Source organism: Palaemon carinicauda, chromosome 30 (assembly GCF_036898095.1).
Source record: "Palaemon carinicauda isolate YSFRI2023 chromosome 30, ASM3689809v2, whole genome shotgun sequence".
Lineage (NCBI taxonomy): Eukaryota > Metazoa > Arthropoda > Malacostraca > Decapoda > Palaemonidae > Palaemon > Palaemon carinicauda.
In genome coordinates, this window is record NC_090754.1 from 38,861,738 (window position 1) to 38,885,037 (window position 23,300).

Below are 23,300 nucleotides of genomic sequence, written 5' to 3' on the forward strand. Positions count from 1 at the left end.
TGGGACACAGGAGTCCCGAAAGTCAATTCTTTTTAATGAGACGCATTTGCACCAACTCGCAGCGGTGCCCTTTTGGCTCGGAAAAGGTTTTCTGCTACCAGATTGGTTAGAATTATCTTGTCCAACCAATCAGTGAGCAGGAAACGTTTCCGAGCTAAAAGGGCACCCCTGCGAGTCGGTGCAAATCTGCCTCGCTAAAAAGAATTGACCATAGTAGCCTACACCTCTCTCCGAAGAAGGGCACCCTGTTACACCTTTACTTCGCGGCGAGTAACCAAAGGAAAAGATGAGAGTGTTAATGGTCGGGCCTAAACACGGAACTCGCTGTGTAGTATGGGTGTGGTTGGGTGCATTTCTTCAGAGCGAGGTGTACCAGGAATTCGTGTCTCCAACTGTACATGCAAGGCATCAGCGTCATGGAATATATTTACTGATAGGAATCACCTTTAACTTTGTAATTAAAGGCCAAGTTTGACAAGGATTACTTAGTTATTCTAGTTACAAAATTAACATGTCTTAAGTACTGAAAATCGAGTCCACCTGTCAGAATTAGGATATAGAACAGGCATATAATTCCACGGCCTTACCGTAGAGGGAAGTGATGCTTCGAGACCCGGTTTAATGGGTATAATGAAGGACATCGGTATTACCATAATCTCATTGAGGTGGCAACTTTCACCTAGATTTTATTTGGTTACGAAGATCACTTGCTGTAACGACTAGACACGCCATGGAGAATACTTCTACATAATGCTGAATGGTATAAGGGTTTCTCCTTGAATTTTCCCACGCCTACCAACCCTTCCGCACGAGCATAGGTGCCATAGACCGATACCGCCTCTATAACCATACAAAGTAGATCAAATACTTTTCTTTCAATTAAGAAACGATAAAATGAGGATAGACTTGTGAAAGACTATAAACACTTACAGAAATATATCCTTGCAAGTGTATGTGATGGGTAAAAAATGATGGCTAATTATTTAAATAGATATGCACACACGCGCAACACCCTTTCATCAGGGTATTACTACTCCCTCTCACAAATCCGAGGGATGGGAGAGCAGAGCGTGACCGTAAAGATATATATATATATATATATATATATATATATATATATATATATATATATATATATATATATAGCCAGACACTTGGTCTTTATTACATATGATATATTCTAGCTCATATTAATTTACTTGTGGAACTCTCTTTTTTTATATTTCGTTCTGCTTTACCCACATAAAAAACCATATATATATATATATATATATATATATATATATATATATATATATATATATATATATATATATATATATATATATATGTATGTATGTGTGTGTGAACTACTGTGAATAGAACTCTTTTATCTTCCATTTTTACAACCATTTCGACACATCTCTATATTTCATTAAAAGAAGGGGGATTTTGAAAAGTATAAACTATGATTAAATTGACTTTAAAAAAATACTCTAGAATCGAAAGAAAAATGTTATCGTTGCTCTATAGACTCGACGAGAGAGAGAGAGAGAGAGAGACAGAGAGAGAGAGAGAGAGAGAGAGAGAGAGAGAGAGAGAGAGAGAGAGATGCTAGGCAGCTAGACGGAGATGCACTTGGACGACCAAAATTTTCCAGAAAGCAGTTTTCCAGGAAATTCAAGCAACAGAGGAATAAAGGCATCTCAACAGACCAATAATTTTTGCATCACATTTATTATCACAGTGACGACGACTTCCTTAGGAGGCACAACGCGACCGTCTGCGCTTTCAGAGAAGCATTTGTAAATAGATATATTTGTATCTCTCTCTCTCTCTCTCTCTCTCTCTCTCTCATATATATATATATCCATATCCATATACCAAAGGCACTTCCCCCAATTTTGGGGGGTAGCCGACATCAACAAGAACAAAACAAAAAAGGGGACCTCTACTCTCTATGTTCCTCCAGCCTAACCAGGGACTCAGCCGAGTTCAGCTGGTACTGCTAGGGTGCCACAGCCCAACCTCCCACAATATATATATATATATATATATATATATATATATATATATATATATATATATATATATATATATATATATATTAGCTAAGCTACAACCGTAGTTGGAAAAGCAAGATGATATAAGCCCAAGGGCTCCAATGGGAAAAAATAGCCCAGTGAGGAAAGGAAATAAGGAAATAAATAACCGATGAGAAAAAAATGATAAGATATTTTGAAAACAATAACAACATCAAAACAGATGTGTCATATATAAACTATAAAATGACTTTTGTCAGACTTATGTTACACGAGATAAATTTTGCATATTTTCTTTCTTTAAGGGGGAATCAACTCAAAGATAATAGCTTCTTTATTCCCTCTTGGGTATCTGATCCCGAGGTAGAGAGAATCTAGATATTAAGAAGAGTATAATATATAGCATATATGAATATGAAATGCATGTCTAAATATGCAAAATTTGTCTCATATAACATAAGTCTGACATAAGCCTTTTTATAGTTTATATATGACATATCTGTCTTGATGTTGTTACTATTTTTATAATATTTTATTAATTGTTTCTCATATCGTTTATTTATTTCCTTATTTCCTTTCCTCACTGGGCCATTTTTACCCCACTGGAGCCCTTGGGCTTGTAGCATCTTGCTTTTCCAACTAGGGTTGTAGCTTAGCTAATAATATACAGGGTCTTTAGAATTAGAATTTAGTGAAAGATTGAAAAAAGCAAATCAGACAATGGCTAGGTTAAATAACGTTTGGAAATCAAATCGCCTAAAATTTCATATTAAAATCAGTCTATATATTAGTTTAGTGAGATCAGTGTTACTCTATGGACATGAGTCATGGTATGACAATGAAACAATCTCCAATAGATTTAGATTTGAGAATAAATCACTCAGATGGATATTGGGAGTTAAATGACAGGATAGGATTAGAAATGAAACTACAAGAGAGATTATTCGAGTACCATATGTGGATGAGATCATGATGAGGGGGTAGATGGAGATGGTTTGGTCATGCTCTTCACACTTCCCAAAAGAAATTAGTTAACCAAACGTTTAACTGGGCTCCACAAGGCACTAGAAGAATTGAAAGACCCAGGTCTACATGGCTTAGGACGATAAAGCGCGAAATAGGAGATGATGAATGGAGAGGTATTGAATTAAAAGCTCGAGACAGAGACGACTGACAAAATCTAACCGAGGCCCTTTGCGTCAATAGGCGTTGGAGGACATGGTGATGATGATGATGATTCCTGGGTCTCTGATCCCGAGGTAGAGAGAATCCAGATATCGAAAGGAGTATAATATATGACTTATTTGAATATACATATATCGGGGTACTTTAACGAGGTGAAAGGGTTTGCACATCACCATGACTAGCAAAGCAAGTAAAATATGAGTCATGGCCACCCATACTAGGCTGGTTTGCTGTGAGTGATCAGATCCAACTCTCCTAGCATCACAAATCTGCAGTGGTTAGCGTGGTGATGAAAACGGGCCAAACCCCAGACATGTATATCACAACCCCGTCTCGACTCTCGGACCCAGTCCCTAGCGGCAGTGGAACAATTGCCCAAAATGGCGGCCAGTTACATCTCTCTGCAGGGTGTGCTAAAAATCTCTGGATTAGAACAGACTACCTTTGGAAACTGAACCTTTCAACATAGAACGTCAGGACCCTGTCTAGAGAAGATCTTGCTGTGTTATTAGAAGAGCTCAAAGATATGAATCGGGATATAATAGGATTGAGTGAAATTAGAAGAACTGGGGAGTCTGATATAGAGTTAAAAGTAGGCCATATATTTTGCTTCAGAGGACATGATAGGAACAAAGAAAACGGAGCTGGTTTTCTTATTAATAAAAATCTTGCAGGTAATTTGAAGAATTTTGTATTAATAGTGATAGAATAGCAAGATTAATAATCAAACTAAGTAGAACTTCAAAAGTTCAAAGTTGGAGCAAATGCTTTTTTGTTGACCAGGCGGACATGAGTCTTTTTATAGTTTATTTATGGCATATTTGTTTTTGTTGTTGTTAATAGTTTATATATGACATGTCTGTTTTGACGTTGTTACTTATTTTAGAATGATTTATTGTTAATTTGTTCTCTTCATTTATTTATTTCCTTATTTCCTTTCCTCACTGGGCTATTTTTCCCTGTTGGAGCCCCTGGGCTTATAGCATCTTGCTTTTCCAACTAGGGTTGTAGCTTGGATAGTAATAATAATAATAATAATAAGTATAACCTGAAGATCGTTCAAACTTATGCGCCAACAACATCCCAGACAGAGGAAGAAAGATACTTTTATAAAGATTATTAAGACTCAATTTGCATTTGGTTTGAGCGATATCAATGAAAAAGCAGGTCAAAAGAAGAGGAGAATCAGCAGTAGGTAAATTTGGCGTAGGCACTAAAAATGACAGAATTTGGTGAAAGCAACCATTATAAAATAATGAACACCTTTTTTATATAAAAAGGAACATAGAAAATGGACATGGAGAAGCTCACATGGAGAAACGAAAAACGAAATAGAGTTTTTTCCTCTGTGAAAAAAGTCAATTTAGTTAAATATGTAAGTGTTTAACACGAGTTTAGTTTAGAAATACAAAATAGGTACTCCCAGCTACATGATGAAATGGAAGCAAGTAAAGAAGAAAGGAACAGTGATTTAAACAAAATTTTTATTGTTATTAGCATAATGGCTAGGTGGAAAATTTTCTAAACAAAATCTCGGAAAACTATCAGAAAAAAAACAAAAACCCAAAAAAATATAAAAAAAAAAGATTGGAAATGAGGGTAAAATCCAAGAGATGATATAAATGTGCGAAACTATCTAAAGCAATAATCAAACTAAGATCCCAAAACATTAGTAAACACAGACTAAAACTGAGAAAACACTATAGAAAGGAAGAACACCAAATTGATGAAAAGAAGACTTGGAACAGGCACCAACAGTAGTTTGCTTTAAAGGGTGAATATGGAAATATCAACAATAGAGTTGCAGTGATAAAATTACAGAGGATTGCTATACAATGCTATACTGAAGTGATATAAGAAATACCTTTGCCAACAGAAATAATGAAAACACCTGAGCCGGTACCAAGCCTAAAAGTAGGAGAAGTAATAAAAAAAACATTAAAAGGCATGAAAAGAAGCAAAGCCGTAGAATATGTCTTAACAATTGATATAATAATAGATGGAGGAGATTTCATAATAGTAAAACTGACTGAACTTTACACAAAATGCGTGGAAGAATGTTGTAAAGCAAACAGCTTGGAAAAACTTTATCATTATACTGATTCACAAAAAGGGAGACACAAAAGACATGAAAAATTACCACCCAATAAGTTTATTCACCGTAATATAAAAAATATTTACAAAGATCGTATTAGGCCGAATAGAAAGACACCTAAACTTTAATCTACCAAGATAGTAGGCAGGCTTTGGAAGTGGGTATTCATAAAGTAACCAGCTAATGAAAAAATCAACATAGTATAACAAACCACTATGTATGACATTTATAGACTATGAGAAAGCTTTTGATTCTGTAAAAACCTCAGCAGCAGTAATGAAAGCCTTTCAAAGACAAGGAATAGATTAATCTTATGTTAGAACCTTGAAGATAGCTATACAGGAAGTACAGCAATCCTAACACTATATAAAGATAGTGAAAAAATTCCAATTGAGAAAGGAGTCAGATAGTGAGACCCCATCTTTCCTAAATTAATCACAGCATGTCTAGAAGTTTTTAAAAATTTAGATGGGGAAAATGTAGGAATTAATATCAATAGGAATACCTTACCAACCTCAGATTTGCAGAGGATATAGTTATGTTTAGTGTGTCATGGGTGGAATTGCAAAAATTGAACAGAGAAAGCAGAAATGTAGGACAGAAAAAGTTTGTGTGTAAAACTAAGATAATGTTCAATGAAAATGCAGAGACAATGAATAAGAGTTATGGATGAGCCTCCAGAAATTGTTAATGAATATATGTAATTAGGCTAAGTATGACAGTAAGTGTATCACCAGGACACGGGTCTAAAATTAAAACAAGGATAGGAAGGGGATGGAGAGGTTTTGGTAAACAAAATGTGATTATGAAAAGTCATAATCCCCGTTCTCTAAAATGATAAGTATTTAGTGAGATGGTTCTGCCAGTATTAACTTATGCATCAGAAACTTGGAGCCACACTAAAGACTTAGACACTTGAGCTAGTTACAACTCAAAAAGCTATGGAAAGAATGATGGGAATAAAACTAAGGGACAGAAAAAAGAGCAACATGGATACGAATGCAAACTAAACTAGAGGATATTCTAACATGTTAGAAAAAGAAATGGACATGGGCATGACATACAATGTGAATGATAGATAATAGATAACCACCAAGAAAAATAGAATGGGTTCCTAGAGATTGCAAACGAAACAGGGGAAGGAAGCGAAGACGAATTGACGACTTAAAAAATTTGCAGGTATGGACTGACTTTGGAAGGGCATGTCTGGGGCTTTCTCCAGCAGTGGACTTATTATAGCGGATGATGATGATCATCATCATATACACATACTTTTAGAACATTGAGGGAGATGAATAGTTACCCTTTTTTTGTGGATGAAGTTGAGAAGTGTGAAAACTATTGACACCAGTATTACAGCACCATATTACATAAAAGCCCTGATGCAACATCTATAAACTTGCAGGCAATATTTGTGCTATCTAATTTAATTCTTATCATTCATGTTACCAACATATTTTTGTAGGAAAGCACCATTAACTTTCCATGATATTTTCCAAAATTCAGGATGTGCTTACATGAAGCAAGAGTGATAGAACCAAAATAAGAGAATGATAATGAAGTAGGCTATAGACATTCAGATAATAAATATGAAGAATGTTTTAATACTGTACTCAAGATATATATGTTAAATAGCTAGTAACTGAAAAATGTACGAGTTATATATATCAAGGAAGACATACAAGTTATATATATCAAGGAGAACGTCTCCCTTCAAACGACTTTAGTCAGTTATACAGTATGTTTATGCAATCTGGCATCACAATCTGCAAGACCATAGTCTTTCTTCAATTTATATCTTAACTATCAACAACATTACAGGGAAAATAAGAAATAATCACAGCACTGTGATAAATAAAGAAAAATGTTGGTACCCATTTGTGTGAAAACAGTACCCGCAAGAGAATACTGCAAAAGGAGTAGCCTGCACTAGCCAAGGAAGTACAAGCTTACCTATGCCAAGAACAAACGTTTTCTTTTAATATGAACTTCATAAGAAATAGTCTAAGCATTGAATCTTGTTAATATGGTTTTAATCATAGTTTTAAGAATCAGGTACCAATGGATATTAGCCCTTACTGAAAGTCCAACCTGAAGTTAAGGTTCTAAGTGCCTGTTCTCAACTTGATAGGAGAAAAATACAATCATTAAAGTAGAAAAAACTGAACCATTTGTGTGTTATATCATTATCACAATAATAATAATAAGCTGTGTCCTATTGTATAAATTCTGCTAGACTGAATAAAGTAACATTCTTGAATACCACAGATAGAGAAAGCTTAGAATCAAGGACAGCCCCAAGTAATGTTATTTTTATTAGTAAAATAAATTTTTGAATATACTTACCCGATAATCATGTAGCTGTCAACTCCGTTGCCCGACAGAATTCTATGGAGGGATACGCCAGCTATCACAATACTAGAAGGGGGTGTACTTACCAGCGCCACCTGTGGCCAGGTACTCAAGTACTTCTTGTTGACACCTCCTCAATTATTCCTCGGTCCACTGGTTCTCTATGGGGAGGAAGGGAGGGTCGATTAAATCATGATTATCGGGTAAGTATATTCAAAAATTTATTTTACTAATAAAAATAACATTTTTCAATATTAAACTTACCCGATAATCATGTAGCTGATTCACACCCAGGGGGGTGGGTGAAAACCAGTGTACAAGATTAAAGGATAGCTAAGTATCCCGTATTTCATATAATCAGTTATCCACAATAACAATGAAATAATAAGTACCTGGTAAGGAAGTCGACTTGAACCGTTACTCTGCCTTTAATAAGATCGTCTTCCTTACTGAGCGCAGCGTTCCTCTTGGGAGGCTGAATCAACTCAAAGGTGCTAAAGTATACAGGGCTGCAACCCATACTAAAGGACCTCATCACAACCTTTAACCTCGGCGCTTCTCAAGAAAGAATTGACCACCCGCCAAATCAACAAGGATGTGGAAGGCTTCTTAGCCGACCGTACAACCCATAAAAAGTATTCAAGAGAAAGGTTAAAAGGTTATGGGATTATGGGAATGTAGTGGCTGAGCCCTCGCCTACTACTGCATTCGTTGCTACGAATGGTCCCAGGGTGTAGCAGTACTCGTAAAGAGACTGGACATCTTTGAGATAGAATGATGCGAACACTGACTTGCTTCTCCAATAGGTTGCATCCATAACACTCTGCAGAGAATGGCTCTGTTTGAAGGCCACTGAAGTAGCCACAGCTCCCACTTCATGTGTCCTTACCTTCAGCAAAGCAAGGTCTTCTTCCTTCAGATGAGAATGTGTTTCTCTAATCAGAAGCCTGAATAGTAAGAAACTGAGTTCTTAGAACTTGGAAAAGAAGGTTTCTTGATAGCACACTATAAGGCTTCTGATTGTCCTTGTAAAGGTTAAGACCTTTTTAGATAGTACCTAAGAGCTCTAACTGGGCAAAGTACTCTCTTCAGACCATTCCCCACCAAGTTGGACAGGCTTGGGATCTCGAACGACTTAGGCCAAGGACGTGAAGGAAGCTCGATTAGCAAAAACCGAGCTGCAAGGAACATGTAGCCGTTTCAGATGTGAAAACAATGATCCTGCTGAAGGCGTGGATCTCACTTACTCTTTTAGCTGTTGTCAAGCACACGAGGAAAAGAGTTTTTAATGTGAGGTCCTAAAAAGAGGCTGATTGGAGAGGTTCAAATCTTGATGACATAAGGAACCTTAGGACCACGTCTAGATTCCAGCCTGGAGTGGACAACCGACGTTCCTTTGAGGTCTCAAAAGACCTAGGGAGGTCCTGTAGATCTTTGTTGGTGGAAAGATCCAAGCCTCTGTGGCGGAAAACCGCTGCCAACATACTTCTGTAACCCTTGATCGTAGGAGCTGAAAGGGATCTTACTTTCCTTAGATATAACAGGAAGTCAGCAATCTGGGTTACAGTGGTACTGGTTGAGGAAACTGCATTGGTCTTGTACCAGCTACGGAAGACTTCCCCTATAGACTGATAGATACTGAGAGTGGATGTTCTCCTTGCTTTGGCAATCGCTCTGGCTGCTTCCTTCGAAAAGCCCCTAGCTCTTGAGAGTCTTTCGAAAGTCTGAAGGCAGTCAGACGAAGAGCGTGGAGGATTGGTGTACCTTCTTTACGTGAGGTAGACTTAGAAGGTTCACTCCTAGAGGAAGAGTCCTGGGAATGTCGACCAGCCATTGCAGTACCTCTAAGAACCATTCTCTCGCGGGCCAGAGCGGAGCCAACCAACGTCAGCCGTGTCCCTTTGTGAGAGGAGAACTTCTGAAGTACCCTGTTGACAATCTTGAACGGCGGGAATGCATACAGGTCGAGATGGAACCAATCCAGCAGAAAAGCATCCACGTGAACTGCTGCTGGGTCTGGAATCGGAGAACAATACAACAGGAGTCTCTAGGTTATCGAGGTAGTGAACAGATCTATGGTTGGCTGACCCCACAGGGCCCAAAGTCTGCTGCAAACATTCTAGAGAAGGGTCCACTCTGTGGGGATGACCTGACCCTTCCGTCTGAGGTGATCTGCCATGACATTCATACCGCCCTGAATGAACCTCGTTACCAGTTAGCTTTCGATCTTTAGACCAGATGAGTAGGTCCCTTGCGATCTAGAACAACTTCCACGAAAGAGTCCCTCCCTGCTTGAAGATATAAGCCAGGGCTGTGGTGTTGTCAGAGTCCACCTCCACCACTTTGTTAAGCTGGAGGGACTTGAAGTTTATCAAGGCCAGAATAACCGCCAACAACTCCTTGCAATTGATGTGAAGTGTCCTTTGCTCCTGATTCCAAGTTCCCGAGCATTCTTGTCCGTCCAAAGTCGCACCCCAGCCCGTGTCTGATGCGTCCGAGAGGAGACGGCGGTTGTGTTTCTGAACAGCCAAAGGTAGACTTCCTTGAGAAGAAAGCTGTTCTTACACCACGCGAGAGAAGACCTCCTCTCTTCGGAAACAGGACTGAGACCGTCTCTAGCGTCATGTCCTTTATCCAGTGAGCAGCTAGATGATACTGAAGGGGGGGGAGGTGGAGTCTCCCTAACACGATGAACAGGGCCAGCGATGAAAGTGTCCCTGTTAGACTCATCCACTACCTGACTGAGCATCGGTTCCTTCTCAGCATGCTCTGGATGCATTCTAGGGCTTGGAAGATCCTTGGGGCCGACGGAAAAGTCCGAAAAGCTCGACTCTGAAGATCCATACCCAAGGAGACAATGGTCTGGGATGGGACGAGCTGAGACTCCTCAAAATTGACCAGGAGGCCCAGTTCCTTGGTCAGATCCATAGTCCATTTGAAAATCTCCAGACAGCGACGACTTGTGGGAGCTCTTAAAAGCCAGTCGTCTGACGGAGCCGGACACAAGATCATGGTACTGCTGCACAGTCTGTGAACTGTCAATCATGGGCAAGCGAGGAAGTACAGTGACAACCCGAATCTGTCTAGGCTGTCTGGGTCGTACAGACAAACTCCTTATCGGGTTGCTGAGGTTGCCGCACTGCGTCACAACAAGTCACTTCTGTTGGTTGTTGAACGTCTTCCCCGTGACACATTGACTCCGTAAACAAAAAATCCTCTAACAAGGACTAAGCTTGGACTGCATGTCTTGTAACACAGCTCAAGGTCTATGGGAGCAGGTGTGGTAACAGACGGGATTAGCGACTGATGTGGAACCATTACCTTCCCTGGAAGCATGTTATGCTTAAATAAAAGTCCATAGGAGGCTATGCAGCTAAAGGCTCCCTCCAAATGACAGAGTCCTCAAGGGAATATCAGAAGGAGGGAGAAAAGAACTTTCTCATCTACAGGGACCATATCCTAGAAAAGCTAAGTTCTCTCAGTGAGGGTTCACTGGTGCAAAAGCAGCAGACTAGAAGGCAACGTTATGAAACTGCTTGACAGTCTAGTGAGTTGGCAACAACCAAAGATGTGTGACTGAGAAGCATGCGGTAAGGTATGCAGAGCATGTTGTATGCAGAGTATGCTGTATGCAGAGCATGCTGTATGTAGAGCATGTTGTATGCAGAGCATGCTGAATGCAGAGCATGCTGTATGCAGAGCATGTTGTATGCAGAGCATGCTGAATGCAGAGCATGCTGTGTGCAGAGCATGTTGTATGCAGAGCATGCTGTATGCAGAGCATGCTGTATGTAGAGCATGTTGTATGCAGAGCATGCTGAATGCAGAGCATGCTGTATGCAGAGCATGTAGTATGCAGAGCATGCTGTGAGCAGAGCATGTAAGGTAAGCAGAGCGTGTGCATGGCGTTTAACATTTCTCAGAAATTCCATGACCAGTGCTAGAGTGCTTTATGCATGCTTGCATGGGGTTTTAATATCAACATAATATATACCTTACATTCATAACTCATGATTCATATTTTTGCCATATTTTGCGATATTGTTAAAAATATATTGCCAGGAATACAAATATATTTTTATAAGTAATACAAATAACCTCCATTATCATAGGTTTGAAAATGGAGGTAAGGTATGCTGAACAGCAGAGTCAGAACGAGCTGGAACAACAATAGTTGTGGTTTCCTCTTCAAGACTCTGTTGAGGGAACACCTGAGGCTCAGTCTGCAAAGGCTGATCAGCAGAAGGTAGGCTCATGGGTGGAGGAGGCTGACTCCTGGCATGAGTGGCTGAACTCAAGGGTTGCGCTTGCTGAGTGGTTGGCGGATGCGCAGTAGCAAGTTCCTGAGGAACGAGTTGAGGTTCCTGCGGTGTGAGCTGAGAGCTGAGGCGCAAGGCTAAGGTGTTGAGGTGCTTGCCTTGAGGAGGGTTGAGCTCGCTGCAGCGAGAGCTGAGGAGACTGACTCATGGACGGGAGAGGTTGTTGTACCTCAACCGAGTGTTGCATCACTGGTGGAGCAGCAAGTGGAGGTGGAGGAAGAGAGGTATAATCCTCCTGATCCCATTGTAAAAGTTGCCTTAAGGAAGGCGGAGGCTGAACACCACTGGGAACAGCAAACTCAGAACGTGGCTCAACATCGTACGCCTGGCAGGTGGAACTGCGATCAGGCGGAGCGAGCGCAGGCGGAGGGAGTGTAGGCGGAGGCGGAGGCGCAACACTCTCAGCCCGACACTCACGCATCAAGTCCGAAAGCAGTGCTTGCATGGACTGTAGTAGAGTCCACTTGGGGTCGGCAGAAACTACAGTAGGCTGAGGTAAAGCCTAACAGTCGAGCTCTGTTGTGGCAGAACCTTACTCCTCTTAGGCGGAGTGCATTCAACTGATGACTGAGGAGAGTCAGAGCTAACCCAATGACTGCATCCGGGTTGTTGAACTCTAACTTCGTACGTCTGGCATAGGTCTGGACTTTACGTTTAAGAGGTCTTGAGACCTGAGACCAGCGTTTTCTCCCCTAAATTTCTTCTGCAGACGAGCAAAATAAGGGCTCAATCGTCTGCGGGTGGGAGTGACGGTCTCGGTAAGACACGCCCACAACCACCGAGGATACTTCTGTGCGCCGATCAAGGCCTGCTGAACCCTTCTGCCCTTCGACATTGCTTCTCCCCTGGGCTTGGGAGCTTGCAAGAGGTCCCGGACTGGGAGGACGACTGGCGCGCACAGAAGTACCCTCACGCACAACACTGAACTTTGCGCTAATCACTTATCACTTTGATTTTCTGTTTGCACTTATTTCACTGAACTCGAAACTTTAAGTGGTTTGTACCTGAAACACGCAATTCTATCCTTTCTCAAAAGTTAGTAATTGCGAAAAACAGAATTACAATGTAACAGAAAAATCTAATGAAAGATAAATAATTCAGTGGCTGGAAAGAGACTAAACACTAGATCACTCTAGAAACGTTTACCTTCTTCCCCTAAAGAGACTAGGGAGAAGAGTAAAAACGATAACAACGTTATTCGTACGCCTGGCAGGCTTGAATGAAACGTTTATTCTCCTCTTTCTCCCTCCGTCTCTATCTCTCTCTCTCTCTCTCTTGACTTAGAACCTGAGAGAAGAGCCCAATCATATATATCGTTAAAACATATTATTGTTAAAGGAAAAAACTGAAATATTTCCCAAAATGAAAAGTTCCTTTATTAGGATCAAAACCATTAAGTTAAGAAAGAATGAACAAAACGCTAGACACGGTTACTCTTACTGCAACGTGAAACCGTGAAAACTCTTTCTCTATCGTAACGATAGAGTGCAAGTTGAACGTTCTGAACGTCAACAACTGCAGAGACAAAACAAAACGTTAGTTCAACTTTGAAAACAGTACTAGACTATCAAAGAAATTCTTTCAAAGACATTAAAATAGCATAATATGTTAACAGGTAAAACCGAAATGACGGGCTCAATGTTAATTAACTTCGGTACCAAGAAAAGACCGCCTACTATAGGAAGGTCGAATATAAACAAATATAAAAATTAATTTTAATAAGTTTATAATAAAAGGAAGTTAATCGAAGAGGCCTATAAGAGGCGGAGAGATATAAAATAAATCTATAACTTTTGTTACAAAATTAAGAAAGAGAGTCTATACTCTCTTAGACACCAACACTTCCGTCTAAGGGAAGGGTCGGCCATTTAAAGGTGAAAGAGAGTTCATACTCTCTTCGTCACCATAATTAATCAAATTAATTCCAAAAGCTAACTAAGCTAATATAGAAGTTTCCAGTAAAGCGACAGCCGAAATCAAAGAGAAATACTTCACCAAAGTCGTGAAAATACTCCAAGAACATAAGCGTATCCCAGAACGTCTTGCCGGAAGCACGACAGAGGAATAATTGAGGAGGTGTCAACAAGAAGTACTTGAGTACCTGGCCACAGGTGGCGCTGGTAAGTACACCCCCTTCTAGTATTGTGATAGCTGGCGTATCCCTCCATAGAATTCTGTCGGGCAACGGAGTTGACAGCTACATGATTATCGGGTAAGTTTAATATTGAAAATTGACAAATAATGAGAACCATTAAGTATATTATTGCCAATAAGAACTAATCCTAAAAGGAAAGAATGACATATGATTAGCTAATCAATAGAGCCCCTATTTTCGAATTTAGCCTCGCACAATATTGACCACACTATGCATCAATAACTTCCAAACATACTTAATGCGAATATGTAATTATTTCAAACTTCCCATTTAGAGAGAAAATACCCACAGCTGCAGTTGTAAAATTTGTGTTGAACAAGACTACCTTCAAAACCAACAATCATGCTAATCATAAAGACTAAGAACTGCTATGGTTCTTTGACACTGTCTTGCGGAATATCAAGAAAAAGATTATGGCTCACTAATATTACCTAAGATAAAAATATCAAGGGCCATAACTAATTATAACACTTCTGAAAGAGGCTTTCAGGTAAACCAACCCCAATGGCCAAACTAAATTATATCTGAACAAGTACAGACTCATATCGACATACTGTATTTCCAAGGTTGACTCGGATGAAGGTTTGTGAATCTGAGAAGACATTGCAAGTACCTAGCTGAGTTTCCAATGCTAATTGGCCATAAAAATCAGATGATTAGATTCAGATTACTTTAGCAAGATTAGGTTAGAGATGAAAATGAAGAATTGTAATCTAAAGATAAAAATTTTGGTGAAATAGCTATGGAGAGGTACTTGCCAAAATTCGATTAGATGGAAGTCTAAACAAGGACGAACAAATGGTCGTACTTAAAGTGATTAAATGGTCCAGTAATACCTTTCTCTAATTGGTTCGGCATACATCAGTTCTGCCCTTACATCCCTTATCCATAAACATTAAACACAAAAATAAAATCCACGTTACATTGTGTTAACCAAACTTACATTGGTCTCTACGCCCATGCAAAAACAATGAAGTGGTGTACAGTACTCTATTTCTCATAGAAGTTTATTAATGTAGATATCTAGTTTTTATACAATCATAGCAGGCTATTAAGTACTTTTTTTATGTCTAGTACGTGTATATAGAAAGTACAAGTCAGTTTATAAGGCAATAATCAAAACTACGTAGATAATCGACTTACGTCAGGTCTCTGGGAACCAAATAATGACATAGGGCAGGGTATTATATCAGAAATGTAGTGGAGGTCACAAAAAGGAATATGAATTTCTTCAGTCATCTGGTCTTTGTGGTAATTACTAAAGTTTTTCTAAGCACTTATGGAAAGTGTGTTCTGATCACAGGGACTTTCAATAGTTTATCTTGGTAAATCTGTGCCCACATTCATGTATGTCTTGATACTAATATACCCATTGAGACTAATAGGCCTAAGGTACAGCCAGTCTCCAAAAATATTGTTTATGCTTGCATGCCAAAGATTATTGTGTAATGACTAACAGTTTAGATGATAAAATACTTAATCCTCTTTAGGTAACTATGTTGTCCCCAAACCATGAAAAAGGAATGCTCAAAGGAATCATTCACATTAATATTTACAGCTTGCATGTACATACATATAATGTACCATTTACTTACATACTACATACACACTATAAGATAGATGTACAGGATGATACATGAAAGTCACATTCAAATTGCATCACCCATAACTAAAATGTCAAAATATTTTACAGGAGATACAAACTCAGACGGTGGAAATTCGCTGTTTCCTCAACAGGATTCTTTCCCAAACCCATTTCCCCCTGTATCACCCAGCCGCCCTCGATGCCCCTTTGGCTGTAGCAGGGAATACCTCCCTGTCTGTGGAAGTGACGGAGTCACCTACTCTAACGAGTGCACCTTCAATTCGGTGGCCTGCAGAGACCCTGATCTCCGTAAGGTCAAAGATGACGCTTGTGGTAAGTCAGGACAAAGTTACTAGTGGAAGCATACAGAAGTTCATTGGCTTGCTTGTTGCGAATTGAGATAGCTCATACTTACAATAACAGATGTTGATGGGTAATAATGCCAAGGGTGGCAGCTATTGCACTTATATTAATTATATCAGTTAGCTGTAATAGCCTATATTTATGAAAACCTTATTAATCTGTGAAATCAATATTCTATGATTTAAAGAATACAATGTTTGCCTTTTACCTTTATGGATAAGGCATAATTTAATATAAGATAGCAAATTTCAAAAAAAGATTGTTAAAAGATAGGGATGATTAACTCAAGGAGTAATTTGCAACTTGATTTGAAATTTCTGAAATGAATTATATATGTAAATTATTAACAAAAAATTTAATCTAAGATTTTTAAAAAAATAGAATGATAGCAAAATAAACTACCAACACGTAGCTACACTTCAAGCTTGCCAATATCCTACAGTTTTTTCCTCAATGTATTTCATTTATCTTTCCTTTAACCATTTTAATGTTCATGACAAATACATCTGTAAAACCTAAAAGGGCCTCATGTTACTACGATGTTTCACTTCACTACCTACAGTAACTGTAATTACTTTAGCATTAATTTTGCATTTGAGCCTATTTCTTATTTCTTCTTTCACCCATTAGGTCAAGAAATCAACCTTCCTCCTAGTCGCCGGTGTCCTCTAAGTTGCAACAAAGTATACGATCCTGTGTGTGGTTCAGATGATGTCACGTATGTGAATGAGTGCCACTTCAACAAAGTTTCCTGCTCAGATCCTTCAATAACCAAAATCAAATCAGGGGAATGCTGTAAGTCATATCCTGTTTGGTCAAGATGCTAGAATTAATCCTTATTCAGCTTTCTCACTCTCTCTCTCTCTCTCTCTCTCTCTCTCAGACACAAAACCGTTCCACTTTTTCTCTCTTCTAAGAACACCACAAAGATCTATTTATTAATTACTATTAATTGTTGTTGTTGTTGTTGATGTTGTTGTTGTTACTTACTAAACTACAACCCTAGTTGGAAAAGCAGGATGCTATACATGCGTCAATGTGTGCACTTAAGCAAGAGAACTATACCCAAGAAAGTGGAAGGCCATAGTACAGAGGCTATGACACTAACCAAGACTAGAGAACGATGGTTGGATTTTGGAGTGTCCTTCTCCTAAAAGAGCTGCTTACCATAGCTAAAGAGTTTATTCTACCCTTACCATGAGGAGAGTAACCACTGAACAATTACAGTGCAGCAGTTAACCCCTTAAGCGAAGAAGAATTGCTAGGTAATCTCAGCGTTGTCAGATGTATGAGAATAGAGGAGAATATGTAAAGAATAGGCAAGACTATTAGGTGTACATATAGGCAAAGGGAAAATGAGCCATAACCAGAGAGAAGGACCCAATAACTCACTAGTGGTAGTATCTCAATGGATAGCTGGTGCCTTGGCCAACCTACTACCTATAGTTAGCCAATAATTTACATGGCAAGGACAATCATGACAAATCAGCTGTAGCCTACAGGATAAAAGCAACCTAGAGTAAAAGAAAACCTACAAATTTGTAGAAATGACAAGCTGTCTCCCGAAACACCATGAAGGGTATATGCTTCTTTTCTAAAGAGTACTGTAGTGGGTTTAACAATCATATACCGGTTACTAAAAAGGAGAAACAATGGGGTCTTCTAAAAAATACAGTTAAATTTCCTTAGGACAGTATAAACATCACCATCATCTTTCATTCTTTAATAGCAATACCTCCTTTTGAGCCTTGCTTAGCAATCACTGCTGACATTAATAATACAAATATTGCCAACTCACAATGAAAGTTTTCATACTTGACAAACTAATTTTCCTAATAGAATTTCTAATAAAACTTGCCAAATACTCATGTGCTATAAATCTAAAAAGTGTTTACTCTGAATTCCAAACTAGTCTGTCCAGAGGGCTTGCACCTGCTTACCACCAGGTGTCCCCTATTAGTATTTATGTACAATGGTGCTACTAGATGTGGGGATGTAGTAGAATGTATACTGTATATGAATATAGGATAAGTATTGATATACAGTACTGTATTGAATTATATGAAAATTATCTTTACTTCAAGTAATTTTCTCCAATATTCACATGCTTTGTACTAAAATATTGTACATTGGAGAGAGGGATATCAATAGCTTTGGGGAATTGGTGAAATTCCCCTTCACAGAAACAATAAATAAAAACCAATTCCCCTTCACAAAAACAAGAAATAAGTTAATTAATGTAAATAAAATTCCATGAATGCGTTTTGCCCATAAATCTATTCTCAGTTGCTTTTACTTGAGTCACAGCTCTGAATATGTAACAGTCTTAGTGTTTTTTCTTCTCAATGCTAGTAGCAAGAGAAAGCACAGTAAAAAAGGCTTATATATAATAACAGAGGGGGTAGATATCCTTGTATTTTGGATTTCTCAAGCAACAAATGATGGACTAGTAAAATTTAAAAAACAAAACCTAAAATTGTAGGTTTTGAAAGGGTAAGAGAGTGATTTTTGGTCTCTCACTTACCCCCCGTAAGTGAGAGACCAAACCACACTGAAATTTTACAAACAGTAGGTAGTACTGTGCCTGATCTCCCTAATTCCTTTACAGCTCTTCTACAAATATTCTTCTCCTCTCTATCTTTATATTTCAAGAAAGATAACATTTCTCTTCATGAAAAATCCTGACATACTTCACACTTCATCTTCCAAATTACAATCATTGTCTCTACAAATCACATACAGGTACATGGAGTGAGGGGCATGCTTAAGCCCACATATTCGAGTTTTACAAAAATAAGTAGACAATAATTTCAGTGGACCCAGAGGAAGTGGATTTCCTTCTAGCTATTCAGAAAACATAAAAAATAATGAACTATTAAGACTATGCGATTCTATCAGTTGTTTTCAATTTTTGCAATTCCAAACTATCCTTGAGTTGCAATAAGTGTTACCATATAAATGGCAGAAAGTGAAGCAAGATAGATCTGTAGGCAAATGCTACATAAGAGACACCTGGCATTGAGGAAGTTTAAGCACTCTGGAAAGGTTAGTATGAAACAAAAATAAAAATACTCGGTTTTTCTATTACTTGTCGACAAGCCTGTGCTTAAAAGCACATAGCTTATGAATAAACGGGAAAGACCTATTGCAATAATTCATGCTTGACCTGTTACAGATCCCTCTCGGACACCATTCACCACTACAACAAGGCGACCCTTCTTCCCTATAGGACCTTTTATTCCAACATCACCATCCTCGCCTTTGTCCCAACCCTCAAACCCAGTCACAACAGAAGATATAGACATGTCTAACAGGGAGTTCTGTCGAAAGGATTGTCCTTTCACCTACACTCCTGTCTGTGGGACAGATGGGATCACCTACACCAATAAATGCACTTTCGATGTAGCAGTTTGTGTTGACGCTTCACTCAAGTTGGATTATAATGGAAGCTGCAGCAGGTTTTCTTAGGTTAGTTACGTGAAAAACTTTAGAAATTACTAGGTCCCTCTGTGCGTGTATGTATGTATGTGTATATACAGAGAGAGAGAGAGAGAGAGAGAGAGAGAGAGAGAGAGAGAGAGAGAGAGATAATTTAGCCTGACCTAAACTATGATTAACGTTGAAGCTAGTTATACCATCCTCAGCTATTTTACTTTGAAGAGAGAAGGGCAAATTAATAATAGTTTATTGTCTTGAACGTAATTTATTATTGTTTTTCTCACTGAAAAGAGAAAACTACATTCTTCACAAAAACCAGATTATCACTAGTTTTCCTTTTAAATAATTATTTCTAAATTCATCCTTTATGCAAATCTTAAAAATATTGCTTAATTAAAGATACTAAACCGCCAATACTGTAGTTTCTTTACTTGAATGATATTTTGAAAACATTAAACTCCAAGAGAAAAAATACCTAAAAGCTAGTATTGCATATTCACCTAATAGGACAAATGTTTTAAAGGGCCATTAAAATTAATCTTTGACTTGAAAACAACAATGCCCAATTACTAATACAGTACTGTATCTTTTTCTTCTTCCCAACTTGGCAGGGGAATGGTGGCTGTTATTCCTACAATTTCTCGTCGCTTGTTGGTTACAATAGCAACAGGAGTGAGTGTCATAAAATGGCTTGCCTTGAAGAACCCACTGTACATACAGCGCACGTCCAATTCAGAACATCAGCACAATAAACAATAGCGGATTAAAATTAAAATGTTTCTCTTAAATTTTCCGTCAATGGAGAACCATTATGTATAGAAGACTTAATGTAACAAAATATCACTAAGACAATTTTCCCTTTGTCTTACAATCTGTTCCGCTGATGATTAGATTAAGGACAGAGGGTGAGACTATTGATTTGTATTATTATTATTATTATTGTCTAATAAATATATAAAATTAATAGGTATTTATGTGCATGCATGCTTTAGGATGCAGTAGTCCCTCCCTTATAAACAAATTTGTTATCCAAAGGACAAGGAGGTCATAAAGGCAAACTTGATTTCTCAAGTATTGAACTATAATTAATCTTCAACTAACATGCAATTCTAGGTGGATAAGCCGAATGCTACATGCCAAAGGGCTTCAGTGAGATGAAAGCAGTCCTGTACAGAAAAGAAGTAGAGAAGTAAAATATAAAATAAAAAATAACATAAAAAAATTAGATAAAGAGAAAAGTATAATAGATAAGTAAATACTGTAGTCCCTTTTAGAGAGCAGATAGCAAATTCTTACGAACATTTTTAATTTCTATCCTGATATTCAACAGATAATTTCCTTTAATCTAGATGTGTTGGCAGCTTTAATAAAGACTGCCAATTTTTTTTATTGAAATATTTTATTCAAGATCATAGTTGGAACCAATACCACAGTACTGTACTTGACCTGGATATGATCACTGACAATCAGTAACAGATACTGTAAGATACAGATTATTTGATCCTCTGTCACAAAATGTATTTGACCCTCTGTCACAAATAACATACAAATTTGACTCTCTATCGCAAATAATCTTAACGTATAACAAATGATATACAGATTATTTGACCCTCTATCACAAATGATATATTACTTGACCTTTTGTCTCACATAATACAGTACGTAGTGCCTCAGGTTATCAGTGACTTTCAATACAAGCAATCAGGATACAAAGTGCACCCTCACTTTTCGCGATTCATTCTTCGTGATTTCGCTAGTTTGAGAGTTTACAACACAGAGAACCATATAACCTATTAAAATAAAAGATAACTTGTTTGCGGGTTCAAGAGAAGTACTCCCACTGCTTCTCGCAGTGGAGGATTTCAAACAGCCCATGCTCCTTTGCACCCAACTCACTTTGCACCATTTCCTTCTCTGCCCAGCTCAACATCCCATCTCAAGCTGACTCCACCTCAGTCTTGCATTGTCTCTCCTCACATGTGCATCTCCCGCTTCAGTCCTTTTCGAGCAGAAACACGTTTTTGTGTAAAGTGATGCATTTGTATACAGTAGTACAGTACATACATCTACAGTGCAGTACATGGTAAATATAAACACTGTACAGGAGTGTGATTCTCTACAGTACTGCGCAAAAGACGACACATCAGGAGTTGCGTCATGCTTGAAGACTACAGCGTAGAACTTCGTATGAAAATGATTAGTAATCTTTGTATAAAATATGGACACTTAGTTAATCTTAAATGCAGTATCATTGTATACACATTGTGTAGTACAGTATTACAGTTATGTATGGTATTGTTTATTAACTACACTGTACAGTACTGTACGTAAATTACTACATGAACAGTACTGTACTCTACAGTATATAAATGTAAGCTATGTGTTCAATGAGTTGTAGAACAGCGAGAGTCGTCCTAACGAAAATAGCAAACACTTACAGTACAGTTATCTGTATTGTAGTGATACCACTGTACATATATTACAGTAATATGCACTACAGTATCAGCAAGTGTTATATTAGATAGGAACAACAGTCTTTGTTGTTTTAAGTGTCCCAATGACTACTGTGATGTTACGTAATGTACTGTACTTTACCAAAGCCTTACCGTGTCCAGTATGTAGTGTACACATACTATATGCACATGTACTGCACACTTACTGATATGTGTTCATTCAGTTACAAAATACTTATACTATCATAGAAACTAAGTAATAACAACATTAGGCTGTACAATACTTAGTGTGTTAATTGACCGTGTGTAGGCAATGGACAGTAAGTTGGTAGGATTAGGCATTATCCCACCCTAGGCAGCAAGTATTCACGGATTCTCGTTCTTCGAGTCTGTCTCTGTTACCTAACCCCCAGGTAACAGTGAGGGCTGACTGTACTACAAATTTGAACTGGGTTATAAGTATTGCATCGATCTGCGAGCCAAAGATTTTTAGAGAACAAGTACTAATGAGACTAGCATGCAATGCATAGAAATTAGCTATGCTGTATTCCATATGTCCCCCATTCAGTATTTATGTCATGTTCAGATGATTTTTACCCCATTTTGTCTCGCAATAGCTTGCAACCCCGATTTGCTCACAGCCTCAGACTCTTCCACTCTCCGAGCAGCAATCGTAACAGCATCATCTCGTATGAGTATCTTTGCAATTGTGTTTTGTACAGTTGTGATCATTATTGTTCATCAAAGTAACATATTGTGAGTTGTACAGAAAGGTAGTAACAGCTAAGAGTTAAGAAAACTGGCAACACCGAGAGGTAAGCATTGGAATTCAGAAAATATAAACTAATATTCTGTGTAGGAAGTAACTAATAATGGTGAACTTTCTGAAGATTACCACAATTTACACCCACACTTGTAGCGTGCTCATAATTAAAGAGTTGTGGCGTGAGCAACTAGTCACCAGGTCCCAAGAGTACAACATGACAAATTTGAAAGTAATTTGATTTTTTCCAAAACGATACAAACCTGTAGCTAATTGCTGTATAGGGATTATCTTTTGGCAAAGCTGGAAGACTACCCATAAACTTTTAAGCGACGTGTAACTATCGCTCCGCTAGTTAGCAGGGGGTGGTAGCTTCTCGGGGGACAGGTGATGGCAGGATAAGTTGTATAAATAGCTACAGGTTTGTATTGTTAGGTACAATACAAATGACTATAAAATTTGTCATTTGTTCCGACATTAAATACAAACCCTTCCCCTGTTTATAGGGATGACTTGCCCATCAGGAGGGTGGAAGTCCGTACCAACTGGTTAGGCATTTGACCGTGGGTTT

At 38.3% G+C, this 23,300-nt stretch overlaps 1 protein-coding gene across 5 annotated transcripts in view; it reads left to right on the plus strand.

The window, feature by feature from the left end:
- The window catches only part of LOC137623030 (serine protease inhibitor dipetalogastin-like), a 45,589-nt gene extending 25,112 nt beyond the window's left edge, over positions 1-20,477 (plus strand). For all 5 annotated transcript variants that reach the window (XM_068353654.1, XM_068353653.1, XM_068353652.1 and 2 more), the window contains exons 5-8: positions 15,821-16,045; positions 16,706-16,870; positions 19,251-19,543; positions 20,125-20,477. In XM_068353654.1, the coding sequence (XP_068209755.1) occupies positions 15,821-16,045; positions 16,706-16,870; positions 19,251-19,543 (683 nt within the window). In that variant the 3' untranslated portion in view covers positions 20,125-20,477. The remainder of the gene's footprint in view (positions 1-15,820; positions 16,046-16,705; positions 16,871-19,250; positions 19,544-20,124) is intronic.
- The last annotated feature ends 2,823 nt before the right edge of the window (positions 20,478-23,300 follow it).